The sequence below is a fragment of the Cokeromyces recurvatus genome (genome assembly GCF_025118155.1).
Source record: "Cokeromyces recurvatus strain NRRL 2243 chromosome Unknown BX663scaffold_44, whole genome shotgun sequence".
NCBI lineage: Eukaryota > Fungi > Mucoromycota > Mucoromycetes > Mucorales > Mucoraceae > Cokeromyces > Cokeromyces recurvatus.
The window spans coordinates 127899-152394 of NW_026251430.1; the positions used below are offsets into that span (position 1 = coordinate 127899).

The 24496-nt window shown below is 30.1% G+C and overlaps 12 protein-coding genes across 12 annotated transcripts; 8 read left to right on the plus strand and 4 right to left on the minus strand.

Moving 5' to 3' along the window:
- The first annotated feature begins 680 nt into the window (after positions 1-680).
- BX663DRAFT_525913 (Rho GTPase activation protein) lies at positions 681-3361 on the plus strand. The gene is made up of 12 exons (XM_051529842.1): positions 681-833; positions 917-970; positions 1031-1146; positions 1224-1365; positions 1456-1518; positions 1613-1732; positions 1821-1949; positions 2011-2128; positions 2206-2330; positions 2400-2739; positions 2803-2908; positions 2980-3361. Exons 1-12 carry the CDS (start codon positions 750-752, stop codon positions 3179-3181), a joined length of 1599 nt encoding a protein of 532 aa, XP_051378152.1. The 5' UTR covers positions 681-749; the 3' UTR covers positions 3182-3361.
- BX663DRAFT_525916 (uncharacterized protein) lies at positions 3284-5873 on the minus strand. The gene is made up of 3 exons (XM_051529843.1): positions 4165-5873; positions 3752-4075; positions 3284-3691 (listed from the first exon to the last, which is right to left on the minus strand). The coding sequence occupies exons 1-3, from the start codon at positions 5831-5833 to the stop codon at positions 3303-3305; spliced, it is 2382 nt and encodes a 793-aa protein (XP_051378153.1). The 5' UTR covers positions 5834-5873; the 3' UTR covers positions 3284-3302.
- Positions 5874-6037: 164 nt separating this feature from the next.
- On the plus strand, positions 6038-7831 carry BX663DRAFT_525927 (WD40-repeat-containing domain protein). The gene is made up of 10 exons (XM_051529844.1): positions 6038-6170; positions 6257-6330; positions 6433-6498; positions 6558-6644; positions 6711-6774; positions 6831-6883; positions 6940-6982; positions 7046-7123; positions 7182-7383; positions 7454-7831. The coding sequence occupies exons 1-10, from the start codon at positions 6053-6055 to the stop codon at positions 7701-7703; spliced, it is 1035 nt and encodes a 344-aa protein (XP_051378154.1). The 5' UTR covers positions 6038-6052; the 3' UTR covers positions 7704-7831.
- On the plus strand, positions 7824-8427 carry BX663DRAFT_525929 (DNA-directed RNA polymerase I, II, and III subunit RPABC5). The gene is made up of 3 exons (XM_051529845.1): positions 7824-7986; positions 8067-8161; positions 8238-8427. The coding sequence occupies exons 1-3, from the start codon at positions 7892-7894 to the stop codon at positions 8270-8272; spliced, it is 225 nt and encodes a 74-aa protein (XP_051378155.1). The 5' UTR covers positions 7824-7891; the 3' UTR covers positions 8273-8427.
- A 788-nt stretch (positions 8428-9215) lies between these two features.
- Positions 9216-9899, plus strand: BX663DRAFT_525930 (small nuclear ribonucleoprotein Sm D2). Its single transcript, XM_051529846.1, has 4 exons — positions 9216-9241; positions 9324-9537; positions 9645-9750; positions 9811-9899. The coding sequence occupies exons 1-4, from the start codon at positions 9237-9239 to the stop codon at positions 9828-9830; spliced, it is 345 nt and encodes a 114-aa protein (XP_051378156.1). The 5' UTR covers positions 9216-9236; the 3' UTR covers positions 9831-9899.
- Positions 9900-10377: 478 nt separating this feature from the next.
- BX663DRAFT_525935 (methylenetetrahydrofolate reductase-domain-containing protein) lies at positions 10378-12756 on the plus strand. The gene is made up of 8 exons (XM_051529847.1): positions 10378-10501; positions 10600-11244; positions 11302-11466; positions 11534-11645; positions 11727-11767; positions 11881-12246; positions 12335-12457; positions 12522-12756. Exons 1-8 carry the CDS (start codon positions 10415-10417, stop codon positions 12681-12683), a joined length of 1701 nt encoding a protein of 566 aa, XP_051378157.1. The 5' UTR covers positions 10378-10414; the 3' UTR covers positions 12684-12756.
- On the minus strand, positions 12757-13267 carry BX663DRAFT_525939 (high mobility group box domain-containing protein). The gene is made up of 4 exons (XM_051529848.1): positions 13203-13267; positions 13060-13118; positions 12939-12995; positions 12757-12877 (listed from the first exon to the last, which is right to left on the minus strand). Exons 1-4 carry the CDS (start codon positions 13261-13263, stop codon positions 12869-12871), a joined length of 186 nt encoding a protein of 61 aa, XP_051378158.1. The 5' UTR covers positions 13264-13267; the 3' UTR covers positions 12757-12868.
- A 472-nt stretch (positions 13268-13739) lies between these two features.
- BX663DRAFT_525947 (uncharacterized protein) lies at positions 13740-14503 on the minus strand. The gene is made up of 5 exons (XM_051529849.1): positions 14441-14503; positions 14331-14372; positions 14065-14265; positions 13939-14001; positions 13740-13849 (listed from the first exon to the last, which is right to left on the minus strand). The coding sequence occupies exons 1-5, from the start codon at positions 14490-14492 to the stop codon at positions 13797-13799; spliced, it is 411 nt and encodes a 136-aa protein (XP_051378159.1). The 5' UTR covers positions 14493-14503; the 3' UTR covers positions 13740-13796.
- Positions 14504-14601: 98 nt separating this feature from the next.
- Positions 14602-15642, plus strand: BX663DRAFT_525956 (U6 snRNA phosphodiesterase Usb1). The gene is made up of 3 exons (XM_051529850.1): positions 14602-14939; positions 15029-15294; positions 15348-15642. The coding sequence occupies exons 1-3, from the start codon at positions 14777-14779 to the stop codon at positions 15576-15578; spliced, it is 660 nt and encodes a 219-aa protein (XP_051378160.1). The 5' UTR covers positions 14602-14776; the 3' UTR covers positions 15579-15642.
- A 97-nt stretch (positions 15643-15739) lies between these two features.
- BX663DRAFT_556119 (uncharacterized protein) lies at positions 15740-18491 on the plus strand (the record flags this gene model as incomplete). The annotated part of the gene is made up of 14 exons (XM_051531690.1): positions 15740-15883; positions 15980-16042; positions 16099-16165; positions 16236-16336; positions 16432-16671; positions 16731-16853; positions 16914-16981; positions 17044-17275; positions 17336-17535; positions 17595-17750; positions 17832-17962; positions 18034-18170; positions 18247-18376; positions 18472-18491. The coding sequence occupies 14 exons, from the start codon at positions 15740-15742 to the stop codon at positions 18489-18491; spliced, it is 1812 nt and encodes a 603-aa protein (XP_051378161.1).
- Positions 18492-19483: 992 nt separating this feature from the next.
- BX663DRAFT_525961 (chitin synthase) lies at positions 19484-23079 on the plus strand. The gene is made up of 7 exons (XM_051529851.1): positions 19484-19652; positions 19752-20232; positions 20319-21232; positions 21299-21430; positions 21526-21646; positions 21725-22363; positions 22458-23079. The coding sequence occupies exons 1-7, from the start codon at positions 19506-19508 to the stop codon at positions 22820-22822; spliced, it is 2799 nt and encodes a 932-aa protein (XP_051378162.1). The 5' UTR covers positions 19484-19505; the 3' UTR covers positions 22823-23079.
- On the minus strand, positions 22880-23546 carry BX663DRAFT_269378 (stress responsive A/B barrel domain-containing protein). The gene is made up of 4 exons (XM_051521943.1): positions 23488-23546; positions 23262-23408; positions 23124-23152; positions 22880-23035 (listed from the first exon to the last, which is right to left on the minus strand). Exons 1-4 carry the CDS (start codon positions 23507-23509, stop codon positions 22937-22939), a joined length of 297 nt encoding a protein of 98 aa, XP_051378163.1. The 5' UTR covers positions 23510-23546; the 3' UTR covers positions 22880-22936.
- Positions 23547-24496: the final 950 nt, after the last annotated feature.

Here is a 24496-nt window from a genome sequence, read left to right on the forward strand (position 1 = left end):
ATGTTTTGATATTGTCATGTAATTTACCCAAAGCTTCATTCATTATGGCTGAAACTTAAATCCAGAATACTCGGTATTCAATATAAATTTTTTGACCTGTTTATGGGAAAGATGTATTTATAATAGGCTATTATTCCCCTCTTCCCTTATCTTTCTTTCTTTCTAGCTATAACTACTGCACTTGTAGTCATATAATTTACTTATTTGTGCTTCATCTTAATTTGTACGGCATTCATTCATTAGGTTTGAGTTATTTATTATATATATTATGCAAATACAAACAGAGATAGTGCTAATAATGGTATCATCATAGTGAAGAGAGAAAGAGAAAAAGTTTTGCTGTAACGACTGTCAATTTTAAACATTGCAAGAAACTTATTTTCATACTCCACAAATTAACTTTTATATCTTATTTGTGTGTGTACAAAATGACCCCCTCCTTTTATTATGAACGATAATAATACTTTGTGTATCTATAATATTTCCAAATACGGAAAGAGTTTACAGAGCCCTTTTTGTAATCTCCCTCTCTCTCTCTCTTTCTTGCTCTCACTCACTCACTCACTCACTCACTCACTCACTCACTCTCTTATTAATTTTTTTTTTGGGTTATGTATTTTACGTATTTTCCCCCTTCTTTTCCCCCTTCTTTTTTTTCCGTAATTAATACTTTTTTTTTTTTTTTTTTTTTTATTTACTTTCTCCTTATTTTTCTTTTTTTTTAACATTATTTAGAATAGAAATAAAAAATGGTTATACTTGAGAATTCAACTACCTTTGATGAATCAAATATTCAAGCTGACGAACTTGTAAGCCAAATGGCAGAAATTGAAGTAAATATCATATCCTCTTTAACAAAAGAAGCAAGCAAATAACTTGTAAGAAAAAAAATTTTTTTTGTTTGTTTGTATTATAGGGAGGATTGCATGCTATGTTAGAGAAAGTAAAAGGCGATACACAGATGAGTAAGGTTAGTTCTATATAAATTTATATAGGAGTTATGAATGAATAATGATTGTGTTTTTTCCAGGATATATCTGCATTTTTAAAGAAAAGATCATTATTGGAGGAAAGTTATGGTAAAGAAATGGTTAAAGTCGCACAAATGACAGCAGAGAGTTTTGATAAGGCACATCCAAAATCAGGGTAATCCTATTCATGGATAAATAATTCATTGCTTGCTTGCTTGAATAACCAATTTTCTTCTTCTTCTTTTGTAATAGAACTTTTGGTGATGTTTGGATATCAATGCTAAAGGTACATGAAAATATTGGAAATCAACGAATTAAATTTGCTGCTGCAATTTCGGATGCAGCTGAAGATTTATCAGCACTAAGTAAAAGTATTGAAAAGGAAAGAAAGCAGGTAATGACTATTTGTTTGCTAGTAATTTTTTTTTCTTTTTTTTTGAATCAAAAGAAATAAGAATGAATATTTGTTAATCCTATATAATAGATTAAAGACACTGGAATACGTTATGAAAAATCAGTCATTGATGCTGATGCTTCCTTAGAAAAGGTTACTTTTCTTTTACCTCTCCGTCTGTCTTTTTTATTATTCATATTATTGTCTTTTTTTTTTTTTTTTTTTTTTTTTTTTTTTTTTAATACAGAGTAAGCAAAAATTTGAAAGCACAAATGAAGAATGGGGAAGAGCCGTATCGCAAAGAAATCAGGAACCAACACAACAATTAAAAAAGAACATATTTCGTTCGGCTAGAAATACTGCACAAGTAAAGCAAAAAAAAAAAAAAAAAAAAAAAAAAAAAAAAAAAAAAAAAAAAAAAAGGAATATCAATAAATGTACTCATATACATTTAGCTTGATAAAATTGAATCTGAATGCAGGAATAAGATGGATGCTGCTGATACTCAATACAAGATTCAACAAAAAAAGACCATTCAAACTCATACTGAATATTATGAGTCTCATTTACCAAAGCTACTAACTGTAAGTGAATCATTGATTATCATTATTACATAAACCTCATTCTTCTCATATTTATAAACAGGAATTAAAAGCAGTAGACGACGAATGTAATATTGCACTTCGATATCAATTAGCTAACTATTCATATACATTTGAACAAGCGCTTGCAGAGGATGGATTAGCATTGGATAATGATCAAGGTAAAAAAAAAAAAAAAAAAAGGAGAGAGAGAGAGAGAGAGAGACAAAAGCTTTGCTTAATGAATTATTATGTTTAGGAAATGGCTTAAGGGCTTTGATTACCAAAATTGATAAAGATGCTGATTTTGCTGAATTTGTTAGATTATGTGCTGAACGAGGAGGAAGAATTCAAAGAAATGACTTTATTCAACAGGATAATATGGTTAGTAGTACACCCAAAAAAAGAAAGAAAGAAAAAAGAAAAGGCAAACTAATACTCGAAATATCTTAGTTACCAATGACTACAAACTATAATAATAATAAAGTATTTGGTGTGCCCTTAGAAAACTTGGCAGCGTTATCTGAAGATATGGTTCCTGATATATTAAGAAAATGTGCTACTGTTGTTGAACAATATGGTTTAAATTCTGTTGGTATTTATCGATTATCTGGTACAAGTAGTAGAATTCAAAAAATTAAATTCAAATTTGAAAATGGAGAGCCTAATCCAATATCAGAAGAAGATATATCGGATATTAATAATGTGACCAGTGTATTAAAACTTTGGTTTAGAGAATTACCAAATCCTTTAATCCCTTCTCAGTCATATCATCAGTTCTTAGAAGCAGCTGGTAAAAGAGAAGGATATATATCTATACACATCTTTCGCTCAACCTTTTCTTTCTAATCTATAGAGTTACCTGATGAAAGAAGCCGTGTTATTGGACTTCATACTGTTATTAATGAACTACCAGATGCCCATTATGCCTCATTAAAATTCTTAATGTGCCATCTTTACAAGTAAGGTTTATTTTTTTTTTTTTTTTAAAAAAAACACCATTGATAAAACTAACGTAGTATTCATTCTTTAGTGTACAATCTTATCAAAGGTTTAATAAAATGGGAGCGGCTAATCTAGCTACTATTTTTGGTTTGACATTAATGAGTAACGAAACAAGATCACAAAGTCAAACTACTCTTCATGATAATCAAAGGATTGCTGAATCTCAATTGCAAGCTAAAGTAGTTCAAACTATTCTAGAAAATTATGCTGAAATCTTTGAAGATGAATAAGGGGGAGGAGAGAGAAGATATACATAGAATATTACATTAAATAAACGAAATATACTTTATTTATATATACTTTATTCAGAATCTATAAAGCATCCTGATGCCTTTATTATTATTATTACTATTATTCTTCCATTGCTGTAGCTTTGACAATTTCAGTATGCTCTACAGATCTATCTAATCCTCCTCTATATAATTCCGTGTTCCATTTTGGAAATATACGTTTATAAAGACACATCATGACCGTATCTTGTTGTGTTAAAGGTCCATCAAATATACACTTCATATAACCATGTGTACCTAGTGATTCTCTAATATGACCCACACGACCATATTTTGTTGTAAGTTGTACAGGCTTAAACCAGTAAATATCTTCAACATTGAAGAACATATATCGAATGACAGCTGATCGTTTATGACACTTGAAAGGATGACCACTTAATATAATACGTTTGGCAATAATACGTTTTACATCAACGTCCATAAATGTACCTGTAGAAACTAAAATAGGCTCTATGTATAGAAATAGATTAGTTATCTAAACAACACATTTATGCTTTCTTCTTCTTTTACCATTTATATTATCAGTCTCTTTATATAACATCACAGGTGTTTTACCAAAGCAGACAGGACCATACACAGTTGCAACATAAGAACGTCCCATTTGTATAAAACGTTCAAATTTATGAACATGATTAACACCTTTGTTTGTATTTTGTGAGTAAATAGGACGAGTATTGTATCTTCTAAAGCCCATATGTAACACCATAGGATCTTTGGATCTAACAGGCTCTTCGTATGCATTATCTCTTTGAATTTGCAAATTAAGTAATGACATTTTATGTTCATATTGTAAAAGACCGAATACAATATAGGGTCTTGTCTTATCATAAGCCTCTATTTATATCAGTCATTAACATCATCATATTTCTTTTAAAATCAATAAATAAACAAACAATCAAATCAAAGAAAAAAAAAATATTTACCAAAGGCTTGAATAGGTACATTGCTGATCCAAAGTGTAATTCTTCTACCTGGCTTTACTCTACCAACAATAGCTTGACTAATAACACGATTCTTGGTACGATTGAAATCTTCAAATTGAAAGATTCTTCCATAATCGATAGGAAGGTTTTCATAAGGATCCCATGGAGAAGTTCTAAAAGATTGAAGACCACGATAACGAGCAAAACGTTCTCTAGCAGGAATATGAGTGGGTGTATCGATTTCATCAGGGAACTCATTATGGTTCTGATATTCAGCCTGTCTATTTTTAAGATATTCTTCATATTGTCTAGCTTCTTCTTCAGCATCTAATTCATCTTTATAAGTATCTTTGCTTTCTAATTCAATTTCTTCATATTCTTCTTCTTCAATAGGGAAGGAGCTGTCAGCAGGTTGAACGATATCATCATCATCATCATCATCTTCTTGCATCATCGTGTCATCATCTTCCTCTTCTACTTCACTATAATCCTCATCATCTTCATCAACAATCCAAGCAGCCTGATACGACGACGTACCTTTAGGGACACGCTTCTTGATTTCTTTATCACCGTCTAAGCCACGCATACGTCGAACACGAGCATCTGCTTCAGCAAGTTCTTCTTCCGTAGGCCAAGTCTGTTCATTATTCATAAAATCAGGTTCATTCTCGGCAATTAAATCATCTTGTTCTTCAGAATTAGGGGTATCAATGACATCAATGTCTTCTTGCATATCTTCTAAAGCGTTAGAGTTGACTATAGGAGCATTTGTGATTTGCTGGATTTGGAAATCACCAAAGTTCTGCAAATGAACTAAACGATTTGCATTAAAGGGATTACCACGAGCATAGCCAGTGACCTTCAAGGTACCTCTTTCAGCTGAGATAGGATCAAATTGAACTTGTTCAGCCAAGAGATAAGGATGATTATCACGCCATGTGATAGGTCTAGGACGTTGTGAAGTAATAAAACGCAATACATTCATGCTATCATTATCCGTATCTAAGCTAAACAAGTGTTCCTCCTCTGGGAAAAACTGTTGGACAAAGGCAATCAAGGATTTTTTCACACTGTTACGTAGCTTCATAGGGACATGTTCTATATTTTGTACCACAGGAACAGGACTGACGATACCTTGATTCAAGATGGCTAAAAGACAATTGATACCAAATTGATCCACTTCAACATCAGCAGACATTAGCAGAATGCCAAAATCGGCTACCTTGAAGGCATCAATCACATCAATAAAGTTACGTTTAAGTGGAACTAAACGAATCTTTTGCTTGAAACGTTCAACATTAAGTGTTGTAGCTTCTTCTTTAGCATTGGCTGGCATTTCTTGAAGAAGTGATCTGTAGAGGGCTTCAATAGCTGATTCAACATCACTGTCGGGACATAAAGGTAAAACAGGTACAATCTTGGGTGCACCTTGACGACCTTCAAATAATCGACTAATACGAGTAATCTCTTCACGCTTCTTTTGTTGAAGAATCTTGGCAGCATGACGACGATCCGTCTTGGAAACAATTTTGCCAGCATTAGCTTGTTTGACAGACATACGATTTATTTTACCCTTTGAAGCTTCTTTTAAAGCACCTTTAGTGGCATGGCGACTTTTAAAAGGCTTGTTAGACTGGTGGGAACTACCAGGTCTATGACGATGTTCCATGTTATATTATAGCAATTAAAAAAAAAAAAAAAAGGTTTTTGTTTAAAACGTCTAACGATTAAAAAGCTTTTTTTTTTAATTTTCTCTTTTTTTATTTGACAGTCACGATTTTTCTTTATTTTTTTTTTTTTTTTTTTTTTTTTTTTTTTTGATCAATTGGTCCTTTTATATTTGTATTCTTTTTTTTTTTTTTTTTTTTTTTTTTTTTTTTTTTTGAATATGAGTATAAAGCATATAACACCTTTATTTGAATTAAAAGGTCATCATGGGCCTATTATTACTGTTGATTATGCGGATACATCATTTCTAGGGAACCATATATTAGCCACAGGCTCAGGTAGTGTGTGTTATTTTATTTTATTTTTCGGAAGAGGAGAAGACGAGAGAAATACAGAACTGAGTAATCACCTTCACTATTTTCAGATGATAATACTTGTAGAATATGGGATCTCAATTCAAAAAGAGTCATCAAAGGAATTAAAAACTTAAATGAGCCAGTGATTATTATTTTTTTTTAAAAAAAAAAGTTAATTTTTTGTTTGTCTGTTTGATTGAATTCAACTAACTTTCATGTATATGAAATATTTATAAATAATAAGGTTACTAGCGTAAAGTTTGCAAAGAAATCAAGTTTACCATTTTTATATCTTTCCTCAGGCAGAAATGTAAGAATATCGATGCAAATGATTGATTATTCCTTTCCTAAGCATAAATTTATTATTAGATACATACATATGATTTAAGAGCTGAAGGGATTATTCTAACAGAACCAGCACAGAGTTATCAATTTAGTAAAGATGAAATTAATAGTGTAATTACTTTTATTTTCCCTTTTTTTTTCTTTATATGTTCTAAAAGTATATTTTAAAACAAATAGATTGATATCAATGATAACAATACATTTTTGGCCTCTGTCGATGACGAAGGAGTATTGAATATAAGTACGTAAATATTTGCCCCCCAGGAATGATAATTCTCTTTACTTATTGTTCAATAGTTGATCTTGGCAGCCATAAAATTTATAAAAAAACCACAAAAAAGCATAGCAATGTAAGTCGAATAGAGAGTATCTTTAGATGTTCAATTATAAATGCCATAGATATTAGATTTGCATGTCGGTCAAGTTTAGAGCAAGGAAACCATGGGAAGGTAACAAAGAAAAAAACACACACATTGACAGAATAGATATAAAGATTTTGGTTTTACATATAGTTTGGTCTGGTGGAATGGACAGTCAAGTTTACGAATGGGATTTCTCTCGTGGGTCACCAACTCATATTTATAACATGAGTAAGAGAAAAATATAAATAAATATCTATTATTTGATATTCATTTTTATTATTAATAGCTCCAAAAGAACCATCATCGACTCAAATGTTCAACCCACCCTTTGTATATGCACTTGATATCTCTCCAGACGGTGAATGGATTGCGGCTGGTCTAGGTGATACAACTATTCAATTACTGTCCCCACCAAATAAGAAACAAAAAAAATATAATTTGCAGGAAATTAGACTTGAAAATGGGCATAATGCCATGGTGAATTGCCTGTAAGACTATAGTTTATATCATATTTGTATATATATACATATATTTACTTATAGACATCTATGTGTATAGATCGTTTTTGACAAACTCAAATAAGGAACTTCGTCTTCTTACAGGTTCAAGTAATAGCCGAATTACTGTTTGGAATCCTACTAGTACAGATAAAAATCAAGCCATCTTAAATATGTATCAATTGGATAATTCAATTGGCAAATTAAATGCCTTTAAAGCCTATGAGTTGGATCATCAAATACATATTGCAGCTGCGGGTACAAGTAATTCAAGCAATTCAGGCACATTCAATATTTATCAATTATGCTAAAAGCCACCACATTCAAAAACTAAATATCGGTCACAATAACCAAAATAAGAAATTGTGACTACTAGATGGGATTTTTTTTTTTTGGAAGTCTACAACAGAGCTTATTCATTTTTTTTTTTTTTTTTTTTTTGACGCTTTGCAAATAATATTTTTATATTTTTTTTTCCAAACTTTGTATATAACATAATATGATTATTCCCGTTCGTTGTTTTTCTTGTGGTAAAGTTATTGGTAACAAGTGGGATAATTACTTGTCATTATTACAAGCAGAATATACCGAAGGGTAATAGTTTAGAAATAGTATACGAATTAAAGTAGATCATTCATTTACGTATATACATACATTTATATATATATATATAGTGAGGCCTTAGATGCACTTGGACTTAAACGTTATTGCTGCAGACGTATGGTTTTAACTCATGTTGACTTGATTGAAAAACTCTTACATTACAATCGTAAGTTTAAGAAAAAAAAAAGTAGAAATTTTGATTATATAAAATATTTATTTATTTTTTCCTATTATCTATGTAGCTTTGGAGCGTTCTAGAGATCGTGGACGTTCTTAAACAATTTTTTTTTCTTATTCAAAAATAATAATAATAGAAGCAAAGCTCGATTTTACATGTAAACTTATATTTTTGTTGGGAGATTACCAAAAAATCATGAAAAAGGATATAAATATAGCATACACGCAATGGTTACATTATCATTATTATGAAAACCTTTTTTTTTTTTTTTGTACTTTGTTTAAAAGTGTTATTTTTATTTGCAATTAGTGTAGTTTAGTAGAATTTAATGACGACCCTACAAAAGAAAAAAAAAAGAATTAGTACTCTTTAGTAAGATGGATAGTATTGATGGTATAAATGAAATAGCATGTAAATGAAAAAAAAAAAGGTATAGAGAGAGATAATAATCTATAAACTCCTATTTGTATATGTTTAATTGAAGCATACTAAACAATCAAATACATGTATATATATTGATTAAGTCACAATTTGAATAGTAACATCGAGTTACTCAAAAGATGTGCAAAGAAAATGATGAAATACATGTACAGTATTGTATTTCCTGATAACAACTGTATCAAATAAAAATAGATAGTGTTATTTCATTGATTCATTCAACATGTTGAAGACATGATTTAACTTTTTTTTTTTTTTTTTCCATCATTTTTCAAAGCTATACTATCATGTTCTTTAGTCGACTGATGAATAACAAATTTTAGAAAAACTTTAAAGTTATGTGTGCCAAAATCCATATAGATGAATAAAGATTTATTTTGGATTAATAAGAAATTTATTACATGCCAATTATTGAAATGTGCATTTGGTGAATTATCATGGAATATGCTATAAAAAGAAACCTTTTTTTTTTTTTTTTTTTTTTTTTTTTCTAGGACAACGCGAAGAAACTAACAAGAAGACGTCACTTTTTTCTGAATCTAGCAAAAATTTTGATAGAGCTTACTTCTTTTTTTTTTTTTTTTTCTTTTTTATTTTTCTTTAAGCAAATTAATATATAATAGCAATGAGGTAAAATTTAAAATTTATAATAAATGCATACATGTATACATTTAAAAAAAAAAAATACTAATGAACATTTAAATACTTTTAGTTCTGTATTGAATAAACCTAAATCTGAAATGACAGAGGAGGAACTCCGTCAACAAGAAGAACTCGAATTCAATACCGGTCCTCTCTCTGTTTTACAACAATCAGTAAAAAATAACAACCAAGTTTTGATCAGTTGTCGTAACAATCATAAACTTTTAGCTCGTGTGAAGGCATTTGATCGTCATTGTAACATGGTTCTTGAAAATGTTAAAGAGGTGAATAAGATGCACAATAATCATTTAATTGGGAGAAGGGGAAGAAAAAAGAAAAAGAAATATTAATAAGAATTATGGTTTTTATTTTATTATTATTATTTTAATAGATGTGGACTGAAACACCTCGTAGTGGTAAGGGTTCAAAGGCAAAGCCTGTGAATAAAGATCGTTTTGTTAGTAAGATGTTCCTTCGTGGTGATACTGTTGTTCTTGGTAAATAGTTGATGAAAAAAGAAATTATTCTATTTATTTACTTACATGCTTTTTATATAGTTCTTAGAAACACTGTATAAATAAAGAGATAAAATCGATATTATGAATAATAATAAACAAAAAAAAAAAAAAAAAAAAAAAAAGAAAAAGAGATAGTCAAGGTTTTATATACATACATGTATATGTGTGTCTTTATGTATTGCAAGTAGTATATTGAAGGAAAACAAAATAGATAACGCGCGTCTGTTTTTATATTTAATCACAGTAAATAAGCTTAATAGATTAACATCAATTATAACGCCAAAGCATTAGAAAAGGAATGTTGTAAAAAGACATTGTAATTCATTAAAGTGTAAATATTTTATTCACATTTGACAGGCTGGTGGTATCTTAGTGTTATCTTATATAATTTTTGATAAACGCCTCTTATACAATTATTTAGGTGGTAGAATGAATTACATCTTTTTTATTCGATAATTTTTTTTTTACTCCATATTATAATCAACCAATATAATGCAAATGCCACCCGTTTAAGATTATTTACATCAAAAGTCACATCTATACTTTTAAAACTTACTACTCTTTCATCTCTTCTATCTATTCTTGATTCTTTCTTTTTTTTTTTTTTTTTTTTTTTTTCTTTTTTATTATTTTATTTTTAAATATGAAAGTAATAGATAAGCTTAACAAAGTAAACAGTAATAGAGATCTTTCTTATTCGTTTGAATATTTTCCTCCAAAAACTGATTTAGTAATATTAATAAGAATCAAAAGAAGAAAAAAAAAAGGGGGGAAAGGAGTATTTATTATTTTGTTTGTATAATATATACATATATGTATATATAAAAGGGGTTTGGTAACCTTATAGATCGCTTGGGACGTATGGCCCATTTAGAACCTAATTTCATTTCATGTACGTGGGGGACAGGTGGATCTAGTCAGAAATATAGTTTAGAACTCTGTTCAACTGCACAAAGACAGTATGGTTTAGATACAATGATGCATTTAACCTGTACGAATATGGGAAAGGACAAGATAGATAGTGCTCTAAAAGCAGCTCAAGAGGCAGGTATTCGTAACATTTTGGCTCTTCGAGGGGATCCACCTCGAGGACATGAATACTGGACACCGACTGATACTGACTTTTCACATGCTATTGACCTTGTACGTTATATCCGTCAATGGTATGGAGATTACTTTTGTATTGGTGTCGCTGGCTATCCAGAGGGACATATTGATTGTCCTAATCAAGATCAAGAAATGAATTATTTAAAAGCAAAGATAGAGGCAGGGGCAGATTTTGTGATGACACAATTGTTTTATGATACAGATATCTTTATTAATTGGCTACACACATGTCGTGAAATAGGTATTCAGGTACCTATTATACCAGGTATTATGCCTATCCCTACTTATCAAAGCTTTCGTCGAATGATTCATCTTTGTAATATAAAAGTACCAAAGAAGATGATGATGGATCTAGACGCTATTAAAGTAAGTTTTTTTTTTAAAAAAAATGCAAAAAAGTTAAATAATACTCGATCAAATTAGAGTGATGATGAAAAGGTAAAAGAATATGGTGTTCAACTTGCAGTGTCTATGATTCAACGTTTGTACAAGGAAGAAGGCATTTGTCATTTTCATATTTCCACACTTAATCTAGAAAGATCTACACGACTCATTTTAGAGGCTTTACAAATACATAAACCTAAGGAGGTAAAGATAACAGATTTTTATTTATTTAAAACCATTCTATATTAAAAATAATCATCCCTATGAATAGAAAGAGTATTCTAATAGAATACTCTCTCCCTGGACAGTTGTTCATGATCCTACAAGAGCAGAATTATGGGATGAATTTCCTAATGGTAGATATGGTGATTCACGTTCACCAGGCAAGTTGTTATTTATATATTAACAATAATGATCTATATATTTTTGTATGTTTTATATTTATTAAATGGATCTTAATATAGCTTATGGTGAACATACATTTAGTGGAAGTCAAATACTACCTGTAAAGTTCAAAAAAAAAAAAAAAAAAAAAAAAAAGAAAGAAAGAGATAGATCTACTCCCATATAATATAATAGTCATTATATTAATCCATTATTGTCTTAATACGAGTATAGACATCACAAGCTATATCAAAATGGGGACAGCCAGAAAGTATACAAGATTTGACAGAGTTATTTGTAAAATATATTAAAGGAGAGATTCATTCTTTACCTTGGTGTGAAGAAAGTCTTCAAACAGAAAGTGAAACGATTCGACAACGGTTAATAGAAATGAATCAACGTGGTTACTGGACAGTGAGTTCACAACCAGCAGTAAATGGAGTGTCTAGTGAAGATCCTATTTATGGCTGGGGACCTAAAGGAGGTTATGTCTATCAAAAGGCTTTTATTGAATTCTTTGTTTCTGACCAACATATTGATTCCATTTTAAATCGTATTTCCAAAGATAAATCGATTAGTTATTATGCAATTAATCAAAAGGTATACAAATAGATATGTATAAAAAGAAGTCATTATCTTCTCTAATAATATAGGATCGTGTACCATTCATTTTGTATTCTTTTTGTAGGATGATTTTCGTACCAATATATCTGATCCTGATGCACAAAACACCGTCACTTGGGGTGTTTTCCCGTGTAAAGAAATTATTCAGTCTACCATCATTGAAAGATTAAGTTTCCAAGCTTGGAAGGTAGTAAATAATAAAAAAAGAAAGAAAGAAAAATTTTCTTAGAAAAATAAAATAATAATAATAGGATGAAGCCTTTGAATTATGGACAGAGTGGGAAGAAGAATATCCAACTCATAGTAAAAGTCAAAAGCTTTTAAAAGAAGTGAAAGAAACATACTGGCTTGTAAATGTTGTTCATCATGATTTTCATAAGCCTGATTTCTTATTTAATCTTATATTATCTTAAAATACGCGTACAAAATAAAATATTATTTTTCATTTCCCTCCAATTACATAATCAATAGATGTATAAAACTAATTATGAGTATTTAATTAAAGTATATTTGTGTATATATTATCCCAGAGGGTAAACGTCATTTAATGATTTACATGTAAATGTTTATATATATAAGCTAGTAACAAATAGCTATTTTATGCTTGCTATTTATTAAAGGAAATAAATGAGTATAATTCATTATTAAATGCTTATTATAAAACTTACAGCAGCCTTTTCACTTTCATAACGTTTCTTATCAGCTTCAGCCTTTTGAACATAGGGCTAATGATAATAAAATTAGTTAGTTTAGTATTTGTGGTCAATATAGCTATTCTATTCTATTTACCTTCTTTTCTTCATCAGACATAGCCTTCCATTTTTCACCAAGGATCTTACCAATTTGTCCTATATGAATCCACTTCAGTATCCCAATCCTCTCTCTCTCTCTCTCTCTTTCTCTCTCTCTTTTTCTTTTTTTTTTCTCCTTACCAAAAGTAGCTTCAGGATTTTCTTCCTTTACAGAAGCTCTCTTTTCTTGAGAAAAGAACATGTATGCAGATAAACCGCGCTTAGGGGCACTAGGATCCTTCTTACTACGTCTAGACTTCTTCTTTTCATCATCAACTTTAGAAGCAGCGCGCTTAGTTTCTTTAACAGTTTCCTTAGGCATACTAACGGATCGCGTTTAAAGGAAAATAAAAAAAAAATTAATACAAAAAAAAAAAAAAGGGATCTCATTTTTTTTTAACTCCTAAATAAAAACTTACTTTAATAAAATAGAATAATAATGATAATAATAAAAAAAAAAAAAAAGAAAAAAGAAAAATGTATGTGTGTATGCAATAAAATAGATGTATTATGAGGCTTATTTTTTTTTTCAGTCTGAGTAGGCCGAACCTTTATTGATTGCATTCAAAAGACACCAATAGATTAGCTTGATTAACGTGTGATTAATTCGGTGGCAGTCACCGCGCGTCACTTTTTTTTTCTTATAAAGAAAAAAAAATCGACACTATTCACCCACAATTTTTTTTTTTTTTTTTTTTTTTTTACACATATTTTATTGTTAGAAAAAAAAAACATTTATTTTTTTACGCGCGGTAACCAAGCGTGTTCAGGAATTTTTTTAGCCCAATCTATTTTTTTTTTTTTTTTTTTTTATTTTGTTAATTTTTTTTTTTTTAAGAAAAAAAAGTAGTGTGTTTAATATTTTTTTTTTTTTTACCTGGTATTGCTTCATCCGATAATTGAATATTGTTCATAATTGATTTTATTAAATTTGTTGTATCTTTTTTTATTTTTATTATTTTCATTTAGAATGGAATATGCAAATAGATTGAACTTTTCTTACCTGAAGATAGTCTTTCTGAAGGTTCTAATTCGATGATGGGTGCTTCAATATATGTTTCTTTCTCTAAAGTATATGAATGGTCTTCATCATCTGAATCTAATAACTGATAATTGTCTTCTTGAGGTAAAGCTTGGTATCCAAAAGTATCTAATTCTTCTTCTTCGTCAGTTTCACTCGAATTATTTTCTTGAATATGCACAACTAGTCAATGTCATTGAATTAAGTTACATGTGTACATTTAAGTCTTTAACTATTATTGATATTACTTTTATCTAATTGTTTTGCAAAATCTTCAACTATATCTATATCTTATCGAGAGAATAAAAAAAAAGGAATCATGTTAATATAAATTAGAATATATCAGTATCATTTCTACCTTTATCATCAGTATGAATATTATTTTGTAATTCAGTTTCTTCTGTTTTCATGTTGACAAAAGAAAAAGATAAAGAAACAACTGGCTTTAAAATAGGAATGCAAAAAAAAAAAAAAAAAAAAAAAGACTTTATTTTTACTATGTGTATTTTTTTTTTTTTCTTTAAAAAAAAATGGAATCACTTAATCAATATGAATCGTCTGATGAAGAAAGTCAAACTGAAATAATTCAAGAAAATAGACTGAAGAGAAAAGCTTCTATGGATAGCAAGTAGATAAAATATAATAAATATACACACACATACATTTGCATATACATGTATTAAATTAAACTATAATGTATATACATATTTACACTAGCAATGTTAACAAAATGCCAAAGTTACCATCTTTCTTTAACATACAAACACAAAACTCAACAACTACGGAAAGTCATAATGGAAGAGTACGTACAATTCCACATAAAGTAGATAGTTGGGCTACTTATGTCTACTTTAAGGGTAAGGAGTAATAAATAAATATGATATAAAAAAAAAAAAAAAAAAAAAAAAAAAAAAAAAAAAAAAAAAAAAGATTGACAGATTTAAAGTGAACTTATCTAATAGTGAGATAATCAAGAAAATATCAGCTTATTTAAATAATCAGGTTGAATTAATGAAAGAAGAATTTCATATCAGTTTAAGCCGACCTATTTATTTTAGAAAATATCAATTAGATTCATTTACAAGTGATATAAGAAATGCTGTCAAAGATATTGAGTCATTTAATATATCTTTTGCACAATTAGCTTGTTTAACTAATGAGGAAAAGACACGATCCTTTTTAACTTTAGAAATAGGCAATGGTTACAATGAGGTAAATAAATAAATTAGTTGACTTGGGTTTTATATACTAAAAAGTGGAATTAGTTATTACATTGTATGAAATCGATTGATACAATTTTAACTCAATATCGTAAACCTGTATTTTATAATCCACCTCGATTTCATACAAGTATTGCTTGGTCGTTATCTGAAAAAGTCATTCAGTCATTAAAGATACCCTCTTCTGTGATAGAAGAAGATTTAAAAGAAGCCTATCATTTAACTAAAATTTATATAAAAATGGGTCATAAAATAGAGACAATTCCTTTAAAATAAATTCTCGACTATTAAGGTTGCTTTGATACTCCCTTTGTTCATGCACACTGAATCACAACAAGGGGTCCTGTCTTTTAATTTTTTTTTTTTTTAATTTTAATTTTAATTTTTAATTTTCCTTCTTCTTCTTGTTAATTATTGTCAACAACAATATAAAGACTATGGATCCATATGAGTTTACGACTCAAAGTACACATGAGGATACGCAACAACAAGATATAGATGATGATGATTTAAAGAAACTTGAAAAAGAGTTGATATCTGCATCTGCTGATTACTATGGTGTCTTGAATGTTTCTAGAAAAGTAATTTATACATTAAAGAAAGAATGAAAAAAAAAAAAAAAAAAAAAAAAAAACAACAACCTAGTATGATTAACTCGTTTTGTTATACTTATAAAGGCTACAGAGGATGAAATTAAAGAAGCATACAAAAAATTATGTAGATTCTTTCATCCTGATAAAGTAATGAATAAGAACACTAAATAATGACCTCTTCCATTTCTAATCATCTCGTATAGCATACAGATGAAGTAAAAAAAAAAGTAGCAGAATCTCGTTTTCAAGTTATTCAAAAAGCATATGAAGGTACATTAGGATGATATTAGACAAATTCAATTGGATAAAGAGCTAAATAAATATACACACTCACATATAGTATTATGTAATCCACAAAAAAGAATTATTTATGATACATATGGCGAAGAAGGATTAAATGCAAGCTGGGATATAGGACCTCGTTATAAAACAAAAGAAGAAGTAAGTAAGCACAATGTTACTCCCCCTTTTTTTTTTTTTTTTTTTTTTACTATATACGAATGAGAGTATTTACGTTTTGAAATATATACATGTAGTTAAGAGAAGAATATGAGAAAATGGCTCGACAAAAAAGAGAACAGGAATTAGAGAACTTGGTTCGATCAAAAGGAGAATTTCAATTAACAGTAAATGCTACACAAATATTTGATCCTTATGAACCACCTATCTTTGTTGGATTTGGACAACAACCTTTACAACAAAAGAGAAAAAAGAATCCTCTTAGTTTCCTTACAAAAGCACAGACACAGCAATTATTTATGCGACATTCCTTTCAGGTAGATAAAAGAAAATAGAAAGTCTATTTATGAATCATATTAAAATGCATTGTATACAGACACAAATTGGACAACAAACACATGCTATTGTTAGTGGGACAATGGTATCAAGATCTGGTATGGGTGGTGGTAATGTATTAGGAACGATTAGACACACTATATCTCCAAAATTATGGGGAGAAGTAAGTACATTTTATTATCTTGGACGTGAACAAACTTAGTTAACATTATGTTATTTTAAGGTAACAGCTACTTTATTGACACCTAGGATGATCACATTAAAAAGTTATTATACATTATCTCAGGATAGGTAAATAGCAATAGAGATAATAAAATAAACAAAAAAGATTTCATTCTTATTTTTGTTCATAGTTTTATTAACTCTTCAGCTCAAATAAATTCTATACATGAGCCACCTATACTTTCAGTTACTTTAGGTAGAAGGTTATTTTCTACTACAACAGGATATATGACCTATCGTACTGGTGAATGGTCTTTATTAGGTTGGGGTGGTGATGTCTCTCAAAAGATGGATAGATCTTCTGTATCGCTTGGTATGGCTGGCACACATAAACGTGGTAATCATTACAGTGGTGAAATACAGGTAAATGATTGAATTGTAACAAATAACTAACTTGGCTATTTACCCTATTTTATATTATAGACTGGCATTATGTCTTCTCATATTGCTGGTGAATATACATATAAATTACCTCATCAAGCACGTCTTCGATTATCTTGTTCTTTATCTTCACAAGGTGGGATTATGGCAAGTATCGGTAGTGACCATAAAATTAGTCAACATGTAAGAATGGGTATGTCGATGGAATGTGGTTTACCTTCAGGCGTTATTGTGAAGTTTAGGTAAGGAAAAATAATCATATATGTATGTATGTATGTATGTATTTATAAGGTCATGTTAGAGTATCTCGTCTTGGCCAAAAAATTGTATTACCCATTATTCTTTCATCCGAGTTAGACCTCAAGCTAGCTTTCTTCGGTGCAGTCATTCCTGCTTCCGTCGCAATAGCCCTTGATCAACTCGTTTTAAAACCCCGAAGAAAGCGATTAATTAAGCAGTAAGTTTACTTTATATTTATATATTTGTTTATTACGTAGTATGGTTTTGATAAACTAACTCTTTTTATATATATAAACAGAAAAATTGATGAATTAAGAGCTGAACATGCTGAATACCTTGAAAATCGTAAACAAGAAGCATTAGAAGCTCAATCACTTATGTCTGACATAGCAGAAAGAAAGAAAAAACAAGAAGAGAAAAAAGACGATGGTATAATATTAGTATTTCTCGTTTTATATATAGATAGATATACAATTCTAAAAATGACTATATTCATTTAGGTCTTGTCATTGTTAAAGCATGGTATGGTCATTTAGAGAATTTAGATAAAGATGAGGAAGGAGTTGTTGATGTCAGTATTGTAATTCAAACGCTTGTCTATGAGTCGAGACTGACGATCCCAGGCGGACATTCAAAAGTAAAATACTGTTTAATACCAAAAAAAAAAAAATGTATAAAATGTTGAACTAAAGATGTTTTTTTTTTTTTTGTAGTCAAATATACTTGGATTTTATGATCCCTGCTTAGGAGAAAAGAAGCAATTATATGTACAATATAGATTTAGACATAGACTTCATCAAGTTACTGTAGAAGATACAGCTGCTTTAATTTGTCCTGCTCAAGGTAATTATTCACTCTATACACATAATAATAATAAGAATAATAGAATAGATGATTAATTGAATTTTCTTTTTTTTTTATTATTATTATTATAAAAGCGCATCTTCTTAATTTGTAAAAAATATAAAAATAAAACATTACACAACTTACTTTAGTGGCAATATAAAAAATTTCCAGGGGCCGAACTCAATTACTAAATAAGGGATTGTTGGATTACTATAGTGATGAAAATAGTAACAACCAGAAAAAACCAAAAAAACCAAAAAAACCAAAAAAAAAAAAAAAAAAAAAAAAAAAAACAATAAAAACTCCCTTTTTTTATTATTTTCCTTTTCTTTCCCTTTTTTTGTTCTTTTTTTTTTTTTATATATATATATTTCTTTTTGTTTTTTTTGTGTGTGTCTGTGTATTTTTTTTTCTTCTCTTTTTCTGTAAATAAAATAATTATTGTTAGATTTAGTTACCCCGCACATAAAGTATGTCAAATCATAGATCTTCTGCTGGATATCGACCTGATCCACGGATGTCTCAGCAACAACAAGCGTATGGGATAAGATCTTCTCCTCACCAGTCATATGGTATGAATCAATTTTCACGATCTCCTCCTCCTCCTCGTCCACCTCAACATCATCAACATAGATTAAGACCTCAACAACAAATTCATCATCATCAACAACAACAACAACAACAACAACAACAACAGAGAATTCCTTCTCCATCCAGACAATCTAGAATGATGATGTCATCCCCTAATAGACCTCTAATGCGACCACCCACACCCTATAATAGTAATAGCAGTAATGGTAGTCATAATAGTAGCCATGGACCCTATCGTAGGGTTAGTATGAATCGATCTCGGTCACTTTCTCGACCAGAGAGACAAAGACCAAGACAAGGTATCTTTCGTACTCCCTCACAACAGCAACAACAACATCGTATACAACAACAACAGCAACAGCAACACTACTATGCTCGTTATTATGGTCAACAAAGACCGAATAATTATCCTATGCCGAATCGTTTACAACATCAATTAGAACAAAAAATATATCAGCAACAACAAGAAGCTTTACTACAACAGCAACAACAACAACAACAAAATAATAGACCAAATGATAATAATGCTACAAACATGACTATACCTGAAGAAAAAGTAAAAGTATTGACTAATTGGTGGTCTTGGATTGCCTTTCTTATGACCTGCTGCATACCAAGTTGGTTTATCCGTGTTTGTCTTAGGAAAAAGGATTCAATGGTGCAACAGGCTTGGAGAGAAAAGGTAATGATAATAACAACACATACATACATACATACATACATACATTGATTGTTTTTTTTTTTTTTTGGCTAACTCATGTATATATAATATTATTTTTAGCTTTCATTATGTTATATCATTTTATTTCTTTGTGGTGCACTTGCATTTGTCACTTATGGTTTGAATCGTACTCTCTGCCCTTCTCCAGGTGCAAATTCACCTTTTTCAAGAGAGATAGATGGTATTCGTACCCCAGTTTATTATAGCGATGTTCGCGTATTTGGTCATATTTATCCAATGGATGAAATGAAAATCTTTTTCGCTAATCATGGCTTGAATTTAACAAATGATTATGAAAATACAGATATTAGTGGTATCTTTGATGGTGATATAAATGGGGACTGTAACGGTCATGACCTTCCCCATACCTGTGTACTTGTTAACCCTTATGGCGGTGGTTTAGCCGCACCTAATAATGCTTGTCTATCACTGGCTGAATTACAAAGATCGATAAAGTCTACCGCTATCTTAGGTTTTGATTGGCAAGATTTAAATAAAGATTTGATTTACGGTCAAGGATTAAGTTTAGTAGGAGATTCAGGTAAAATAAATAAAAAAAAAAAATAATAATAAAAAAAGTTATGACATAATGGACTAAAAATTTATATTCATGATACACACTTATAGTCTTGAATTTAACAAAATACCTTAATTTAAATACATCACCTTTTGATTCGGAAGTCGATCGGGCTATTCGAAATAACTTGGCAAGTGATTTATCATATGCACTTATGTATGCAAAAGGTGGCAAAAATGCATATAAATGTTTAATAGCTCGATACAATGTAGGCATTATGGAGACAGAAACTGGGGGATGTATTGCAGCATCTATTATCATGACTCTTATGTTAGTTGTGATTATAGTGATGATTGTGATTCGTTATTCCATGGCTCTTCTCTTTCAATGGTTTATATCAAGTCGATTGATTAAACCAGGTGGGAGGTCAAATTGGTTAGCTTGGCGTTCTATTAAAGGTGGTAATGATGATCCCGCAAATCATATCCCAGGACCTTATAACAATTATGGTCCCATGAACAATGTCACTAGTTCATCCGCCTCCTTGGGTTCTGCTACTTCCTCTTCTCGCAATACACCTGTCTTTAGTGAACAAAGTTCCTCTGTCGGTTTAGGGGGAAATCGTTCAGATATCGTTACTACAGAACTTTATACTGTCATGCTCGTCACTTGTTATTCAGAAGGTGAAGAAGGTCTTCGAATCACGATGGATAGTTTAGCAGAGACTACATACTCTAAGAAACATAAAATTTTCTTTGTCATTGCAGATGGTATGATTACAGGTGCAGGTGAAACAAGGTCAACACCCGATATCGTGGTTGGTATGATGGATCTGGATCCCACCATGACAAATCCAAAGCCTGCCTCTTATTTAGCTATTGCAGATGGTGAAAAACAATTAAACATGGCTAAAGTATATGCTGGTCATTATAAGGGTGTTCCTTGTATTACGATTATTAAATCAGGTACAGAAGAGGAAGCAAATGCACCTAAAGCAGGTAATCGTGGTAAACGTGACTCACAGGTAAAAATATATCTCTATAAAGATATATATATTATAATTATGGAACTCATTTTTTTTTTCTTTAAGTTAATTTTAATGAGCTTCTTTCAACGTGTTTTATTTAATGATCGCTTATCAGAATTGGATTATGAGATTTTTTGGAAAATGACTTGGTTAATGAAAGGCGTTACACCTGATAAATTTGAATTAGTATTAATGGTAGAATCAATCATATTATTCTTTAAAAAAAAAAAAAAAAAAAAAAAAAAAAAAAAAAAAAAAGAGTATTGACATTTATTTTATTTTATTAAAAGGTGGATGCAGATACAAAAGTTTTATCGGACGCGCTTACTTACATGGTTGCAGCAATGGCAAATGATATTACTATTATGGGTTTATGTGGTGAAACTAGAATTGCTAATAAACGATCCTCTTGTAAAGACATACATTTATATACATATATATATATCACTATTTATAATGGATTTCTTATATTATATATACATTATATAGGGGTTACAGCAATTCAAGTATTTGAATATTATATTTCACATCATTACGCAAAATCATTTGAATCTTTATTTGGTATTGTTACTTGTTTACCTGGTTGCTTTTCAATGTATCGTATTAAATCTCCAAAGAATGGCGCTTGGGTGCCTATCTTGGCCAATCCAGATATTATTCTCGAATATAATCAAAACGTAGTAAATACGTTACATGAGAAAAACTTACTATTATTAGGTGAAGATCGTTTCTTGTCTACTTTAATGCTACGTACCTTTCCTAAACGTCAGATGATGTTTGTACCTCAAGCACGGTGTAAAACAGTAGTACCCGATGAATTCAAAGTGCTATTGTCTCAACGTCGTAGATGGATTAATTCAACTGTACATAATTTGATGGAACTCGTACTTGTCTCCGACCTTTGTGGTATTGCATGTTTATCCATGCAATTCTCTGTATTTGTAGATTTAATAGGTACCCTTGTTTTACCTGCAGCTATTGTAATGACTATCTATTTAATTGTAAATACTGCAATTTCAACTGATCCTCAATGGCAGTCACTTGCATTACTGATTGCTATTCTTGGTCTACCTGCAGTTTTGATTGCAATTACAACATTTAAATTTATTTATATCTTATGGATGATTGGTAAGCATAAGCATAAGCATATATATACATTTGTGTAATCTAATGTTTCACTTTTCTTTTTTTTTTTAAAAAAAAAAAACAAAAATATGCATAGTGTATTTAATCGCTCTACCTATTTGGAACTTTGTTTTGCCTTTATACTCTTTCTGGCATTTTGATGACTTTTCTTGGGGAGCCACTCGTGTAGTAGTAGGAGAAAAGAATGATAAAGGACATGGAGATGCAGAAGGTAAATTTGATCCTACTCGTCTTGTTATGAAGAAATGGGAAGATTGGGAAACAGAAAGAACTGGTCAACGTTTCAATAAAAAGATGACTTTGAAGACTCCTCTAAGTGATTCTTCATCTTCTTCTCCTTCTGCATTTGATGGCAAAAATACAATTACTCCCGCTACATCCTTTGGAACTATATTTAATGATAGAAAAATGTTTGGGTCTTCACCTGCATCTACAACATAAGCCCTGTGTTTCCCCTTTTACTACCTCCCTCCCTCTCTCTCTCTCTCTCTTTCATTCTCTCTCATATCTTTTTTCCTTTCCTTTATATACTACTACTAAATATATAATGATTTATTAAAATTCATAATCAAAAGCGAGAACATCTTCAAAAGTAGACTTATATTTTGATAAAAAGTCCAAATGAGATTGATGATTGGCATAAACAGGAAGATCCTATAAATACATACATGTATATACATATTTTTTTTTAAAAAAAAATTGAGGACATTTATATGCTTACAATGTACTTTTATTTATTTACCTCCTTTTTCTCCAATTCAACTACCCAGCCTAATTATCATCATCATATACATAATATACATCAATAAAAGTGTCATTACGTAATTTATCTCTCTCTCCCTTTCTCCCTTTCTCCCTCTCTCTTTCTCTCGTTTCTTACCATATTCATATCCCTTTCCTCTATCTGTAAAGTTTTTTCCTGCACTAGCAATAGTAATTTGAGGAATAGTTTCCTTTAAAGCTAAAACGTCTTCAATTGTTTTCTCTTTAGCCTCTTTTGTAATTTCAGGTTTAAACTTGACAAGTACTAGTACATTATAATTAATATTCTTTTTATTTTATTTCTCGGTTTCTTTTTTTTTCTTCTTCTTCTTCTTTTCACTTACCAATATGGACAACTTTCTTCATTTTTATATTTAACACGAAATAATTAAAAAAAAAAGAGGGGTTGAAAATAGAAATAGAAAAAAGATAAAAAATACATTTTGTTACTACCCATTTTTGGAAAAGCCGTGTATTATATAATATTCAGTCACGTAGGAAATTATTACGTAACAAAAAAGAAAAAAAAAAGATACTACTAAGATATTAAATAAATAAATATATTACATAATTAAACTTTTTGATCTTTATGAATACATAGTATCTAAATGATACTGGATGGCCCAAATTAGCTCGATAAATTAATAGAAAAAAAAGAAGCCAAAACCCTTATAAGAGTCACAAAGTAAAAAAAGAAAGAGGAGGAGGAGGAGGGGGAGGGGGAGGAAATGAAGAGGGAGAGGAGATGAATGAAAGATATAATAACGTTATAAAAAAAAAAAAAAAAAAAAAAAAAAAAAAAAAAAAAAAAGAAGGATAACGCACTAGCTTCGGTTATTAAACAGCCATCGCAGCAATATAGAACCAGAGTCTTCAATAGGAAGGAGGAAAGCTTATCATAGAATATACAATATAAATCATGGAGATTGATGCATATTTTTATGCCAAAGAAAAGTCTGTGCGGAATCATAATGTGATGAACGGGGCAGTTTAACAAGCAACTAGTTCAATAGAAAGGACATTAGATCAGCAATTAAGACAGGAAGATATATAAGCAACGATGCATGTGTGGACAAAGAATTAAATGAGATTTGGTAAACAAATCTGTAGGATAATAAATACATGATCGGGACCCATCGCATACTGGTAGCCATCCAAGACGCCAACAGAGAACATGGCTTCGTTCAATGATTGATATAGATAGCAAAAGGATAGGATCTGTACCTAGGTTGATACGCCACACATTCAATAACTTGGTATTAGAAGCAATACGATAATTATTAAGACTGTCCTCCCAGGAACTGGTGACGGTATAACTTGAATATAGAATAATTCATATTTTTTTTTATAGGA

What these genes read in the sequence shown, in the direction of transcription:
- BX663DRAFT_525930 (XM_051529846.1), top strand. An exon ending in TTCTTGAAAATGTTAAAGAG is followed by an intron (nt 9,538 to 9,644) that starts GTGAATAAGATG and finishes TTATTTTAATAG; the next exon opens with ATGTGGACTGAAACACCTCG. An exon ending in TGGTGATACTGTTGTTCTTG is followed by an intron (nt 9,751 to 9,810) that starts GTAAATAGTTGA and finishes CTTTTTATATAG; the next exon opens with TTCTTAGAAACACTGTATAA.
- BX663DRAFT_525913 (XM_051529842.1), top strand. Translation starts at nt 750, where the DNA reads ATGGTTATACTTGAGAATTCAACTACCTTTGATGAATCAAATATTCAA. An exon ending in GCCAAATGGCAGAAATTGAA is followed by an intron (nt 834 to 916) that starts GTAAATATCATA and finishes TTTGTATTATAG; the next exon opens with GGAGGATTGCATGCTATGTT. An exon ending in GCGATACACAGATGAGTAAG is followed by an intron (nt 971 to 1,030) that starts GTTAGTTCTATA and finishes TGTTTTTTCCAG; the next exon opens with GATATATCTGCATTTTTAAA.
- BX663DRAFT_525935 (XM_051529847.1), top strand. Translation starts at nt 10,415, where the DNA reads ATGAAAGTAATAGATAAGCTTAACAAAGTAAACAGTAATAGAGATCTT. An exon ending in TTCCTCCAAAAACTGATTTA is followed by an intron (nt 10,502 to 10,599) that starts GTAATATTAATA and finishes TATATATAAAAG; the next exon opens with GGGTTTGGTAACCTTATAGA. An exon ending in TGGTGATTCACGTTCACCAG is followed by an intron (nt 11,646 to 11,726) that starts GCAAGTTGTTAT and finishes ATCTTAATATAG; the next exon opens with CTTATGGTGAACATACATTT.
- BX663DRAFT_269378 (XM_051521943.1), bottom strand. Translation starts at nt 23,509, where the DNA reads ATGAAGAAAGTTGTCCATATTG. An exon ending in GAAGAAAGTTGTCCATATTG is followed by an intron (nt 23,409 to 23,487) that starts GTAAGTGAAAAG and finishes ATAATGTACTAG; the next exon opens with TACTTGTCAAGTTTAAACCT. An exon ending in TTGAATTGGAGAAAAAGGAG is followed by an intron (nt 23,036 to 23,123) that starts GTAAATAAATAA and finishes ATGTATTTATAG; the next exon opens with GATCTTCCTGTTTATGCCAA.
- BX663DRAFT_525961 (XM_051529851.1), top strand. Translation starts at nt 19,506, where the DNA reads ATGACTATACCTGAAGAAAAAGTAAAAGTATTGACTAATTGGTGGTCT. An exon ending in AACAGGCTTGGAGAGAAAAG is followed by an intron (nt 19,653 to 19,751) that starts GTAATGATAATA and finishes TATTATTTTTAG; the next exon opens with CTTTCATTATGTTATATCAT. An exon ending in TGCTAATAAACGATCCTCTT is followed by an intron (nt 21,647 to 21,724) that starts GTAAAGACATAC and finishes TACATTATATAG; the next exon opens with GGGTTACAGCAATTCAAGTA.
- BX663DRAFT_525947 (XM_051529849.1), bottom strand. Translation starts at nt 14,492, where the DNA reads ATGAAAACAGAAGAAACTGAATTACAAAATAATATTCATACTGATGAT. An exon ending in TATTCATACTGATGATAAAG is followed by an intron (nt 14,373 to 14,440) that starts GTAGAAATGATA and finishes TCTCTCGATAAG; the next exon opens with ATATAGATATAGTTGAAGAT. An exon ending in TGCAAAACAATTAGATAAAA is followed by an intron (nt 14,266 to 14,330) that starts GTAATATCAATA and finishes GACATTGACTAG; the next exon opens with TTGTGCATATTCAAGAAAAT.
- BX663DRAFT_525929 (XM_051529845.1), top strand. Translation starts at nt 7,892, where the DNA reads ATGATTATTCCCGTTCGTTGTTTTTCTTGTGGTAAAGTTATTGGTAAC. An exon ending in CAAGCAGAATATACCGAAGG is followed by an intron (nt 7,987 to 8,066) that starts GTAATAGTTTAG and finishes ATATATATATAG; the next exon opens with TGAGGCCTTAGATGCACTTG. An exon ending in AAAACTCTTACATTACAATC is followed by an intron (nt 8,162 to 8,237) that starts GTAAGTTTAAGA and finishes TTATCTATGTAG; the next exon opens with CTTTGGAGCGTTCTAGAGAT.
- BX663DRAFT_525956 (XM_051529850.1), top strand. Translation starts at nt 14,777, where the DNA reads ATGTATATACATATTTACACTAGCAATGTTAACAAAATGCCAAAGTTA. An exon ending in TACTTATGTCTACTTTAAGG is followed by an intron (nt 14,940 to 15,028) that starts GTAAGGAGTAAT and finishes ACAGATTTAAAG; the next exon opens with TGAACTTATCTAATAGTGAG. An exon ending in TAGGCAATGGTTACAATGAG is followed by an intron (nt 15,295 to 15,347) that starts GTAAATAAATAA and finishes AAGTGGAATTAG; the next exon opens with TTATTACATTGTATGAAATC.
- BX663DRAFT_525939 (XM_051529848.1), bottom strand. Translation starts at nt 13,263, where the DNA reads ATGTTCTTTTCTCAAGAAAAGAGAGCTTCTGTAAAGGAAGAAAATCCT. An exon ending in AAATCCTGAAGCTACTTTTG is followed by an intron (nt 13,119 to 13,202) that starts GTAAGGAGAAAA and finishes GGATTCATATAG; the next exon opens with GACAAATTGGTAAGATCCTT. An exon ending in TGTCTGATGAAGAAAAGAAG is followed by an intron (nt 12,996 to 13,059) that starts GTAAATAGAATA and finishes TATTATCATTAG; the next exon opens with CCCTATGTTCAAAAGGCTGA.
- BX663DRAFT_525927 (XM_051529844.1), top strand. Translation starts at nt 6,053, where the DNA reads ATGAGTATAAAGCATATAACACCTTTATTTGAATTAAAAGGTCATCAT. An exon ending in ATCTTTCCTCAGGCAGAAAT is followed by an intron (nt 6,499 to 6,557) that starts GTAAGAATATCG and finishes ATTTATTATTAG; the next exon opens with ATACATACATATGATTTAAG. An exon ending in CCACAAAAAAGCATAGCAAT is followed by an intron (nt 6,884 to 6,939) that starts GTAAGTCGAATA and finishes CATAGATATTAG; the next exon opens with ATTTGCATGTCGGTCAAGTT.
- BX663DRAFT_525916 (XM_051529843.1), bottom strand. Translation starts at nt 5,833, where the DNA reads ATGGAACATCGTCATAGACCTGGTAGTTCCCACCAGTCTAACAAGCCT. An exon ending in TGTACCTATTCAAGCCTTTG is followed by an intron (nt 4,076 to 4,164) that starts GTAAATATTTTT and finishes TGATATAAATAG; the next exon opens with AGGCTTATGATAAGACAAGA. An exon ending in AGAGACTGATAATATAAATG is followed by an intron (nt 3,692 to 3,751) that starts GTAAAAGAAGAA and finishes TTCTATACATAG; the next exon opens with AGCCTATTTTAGTTTCTACA.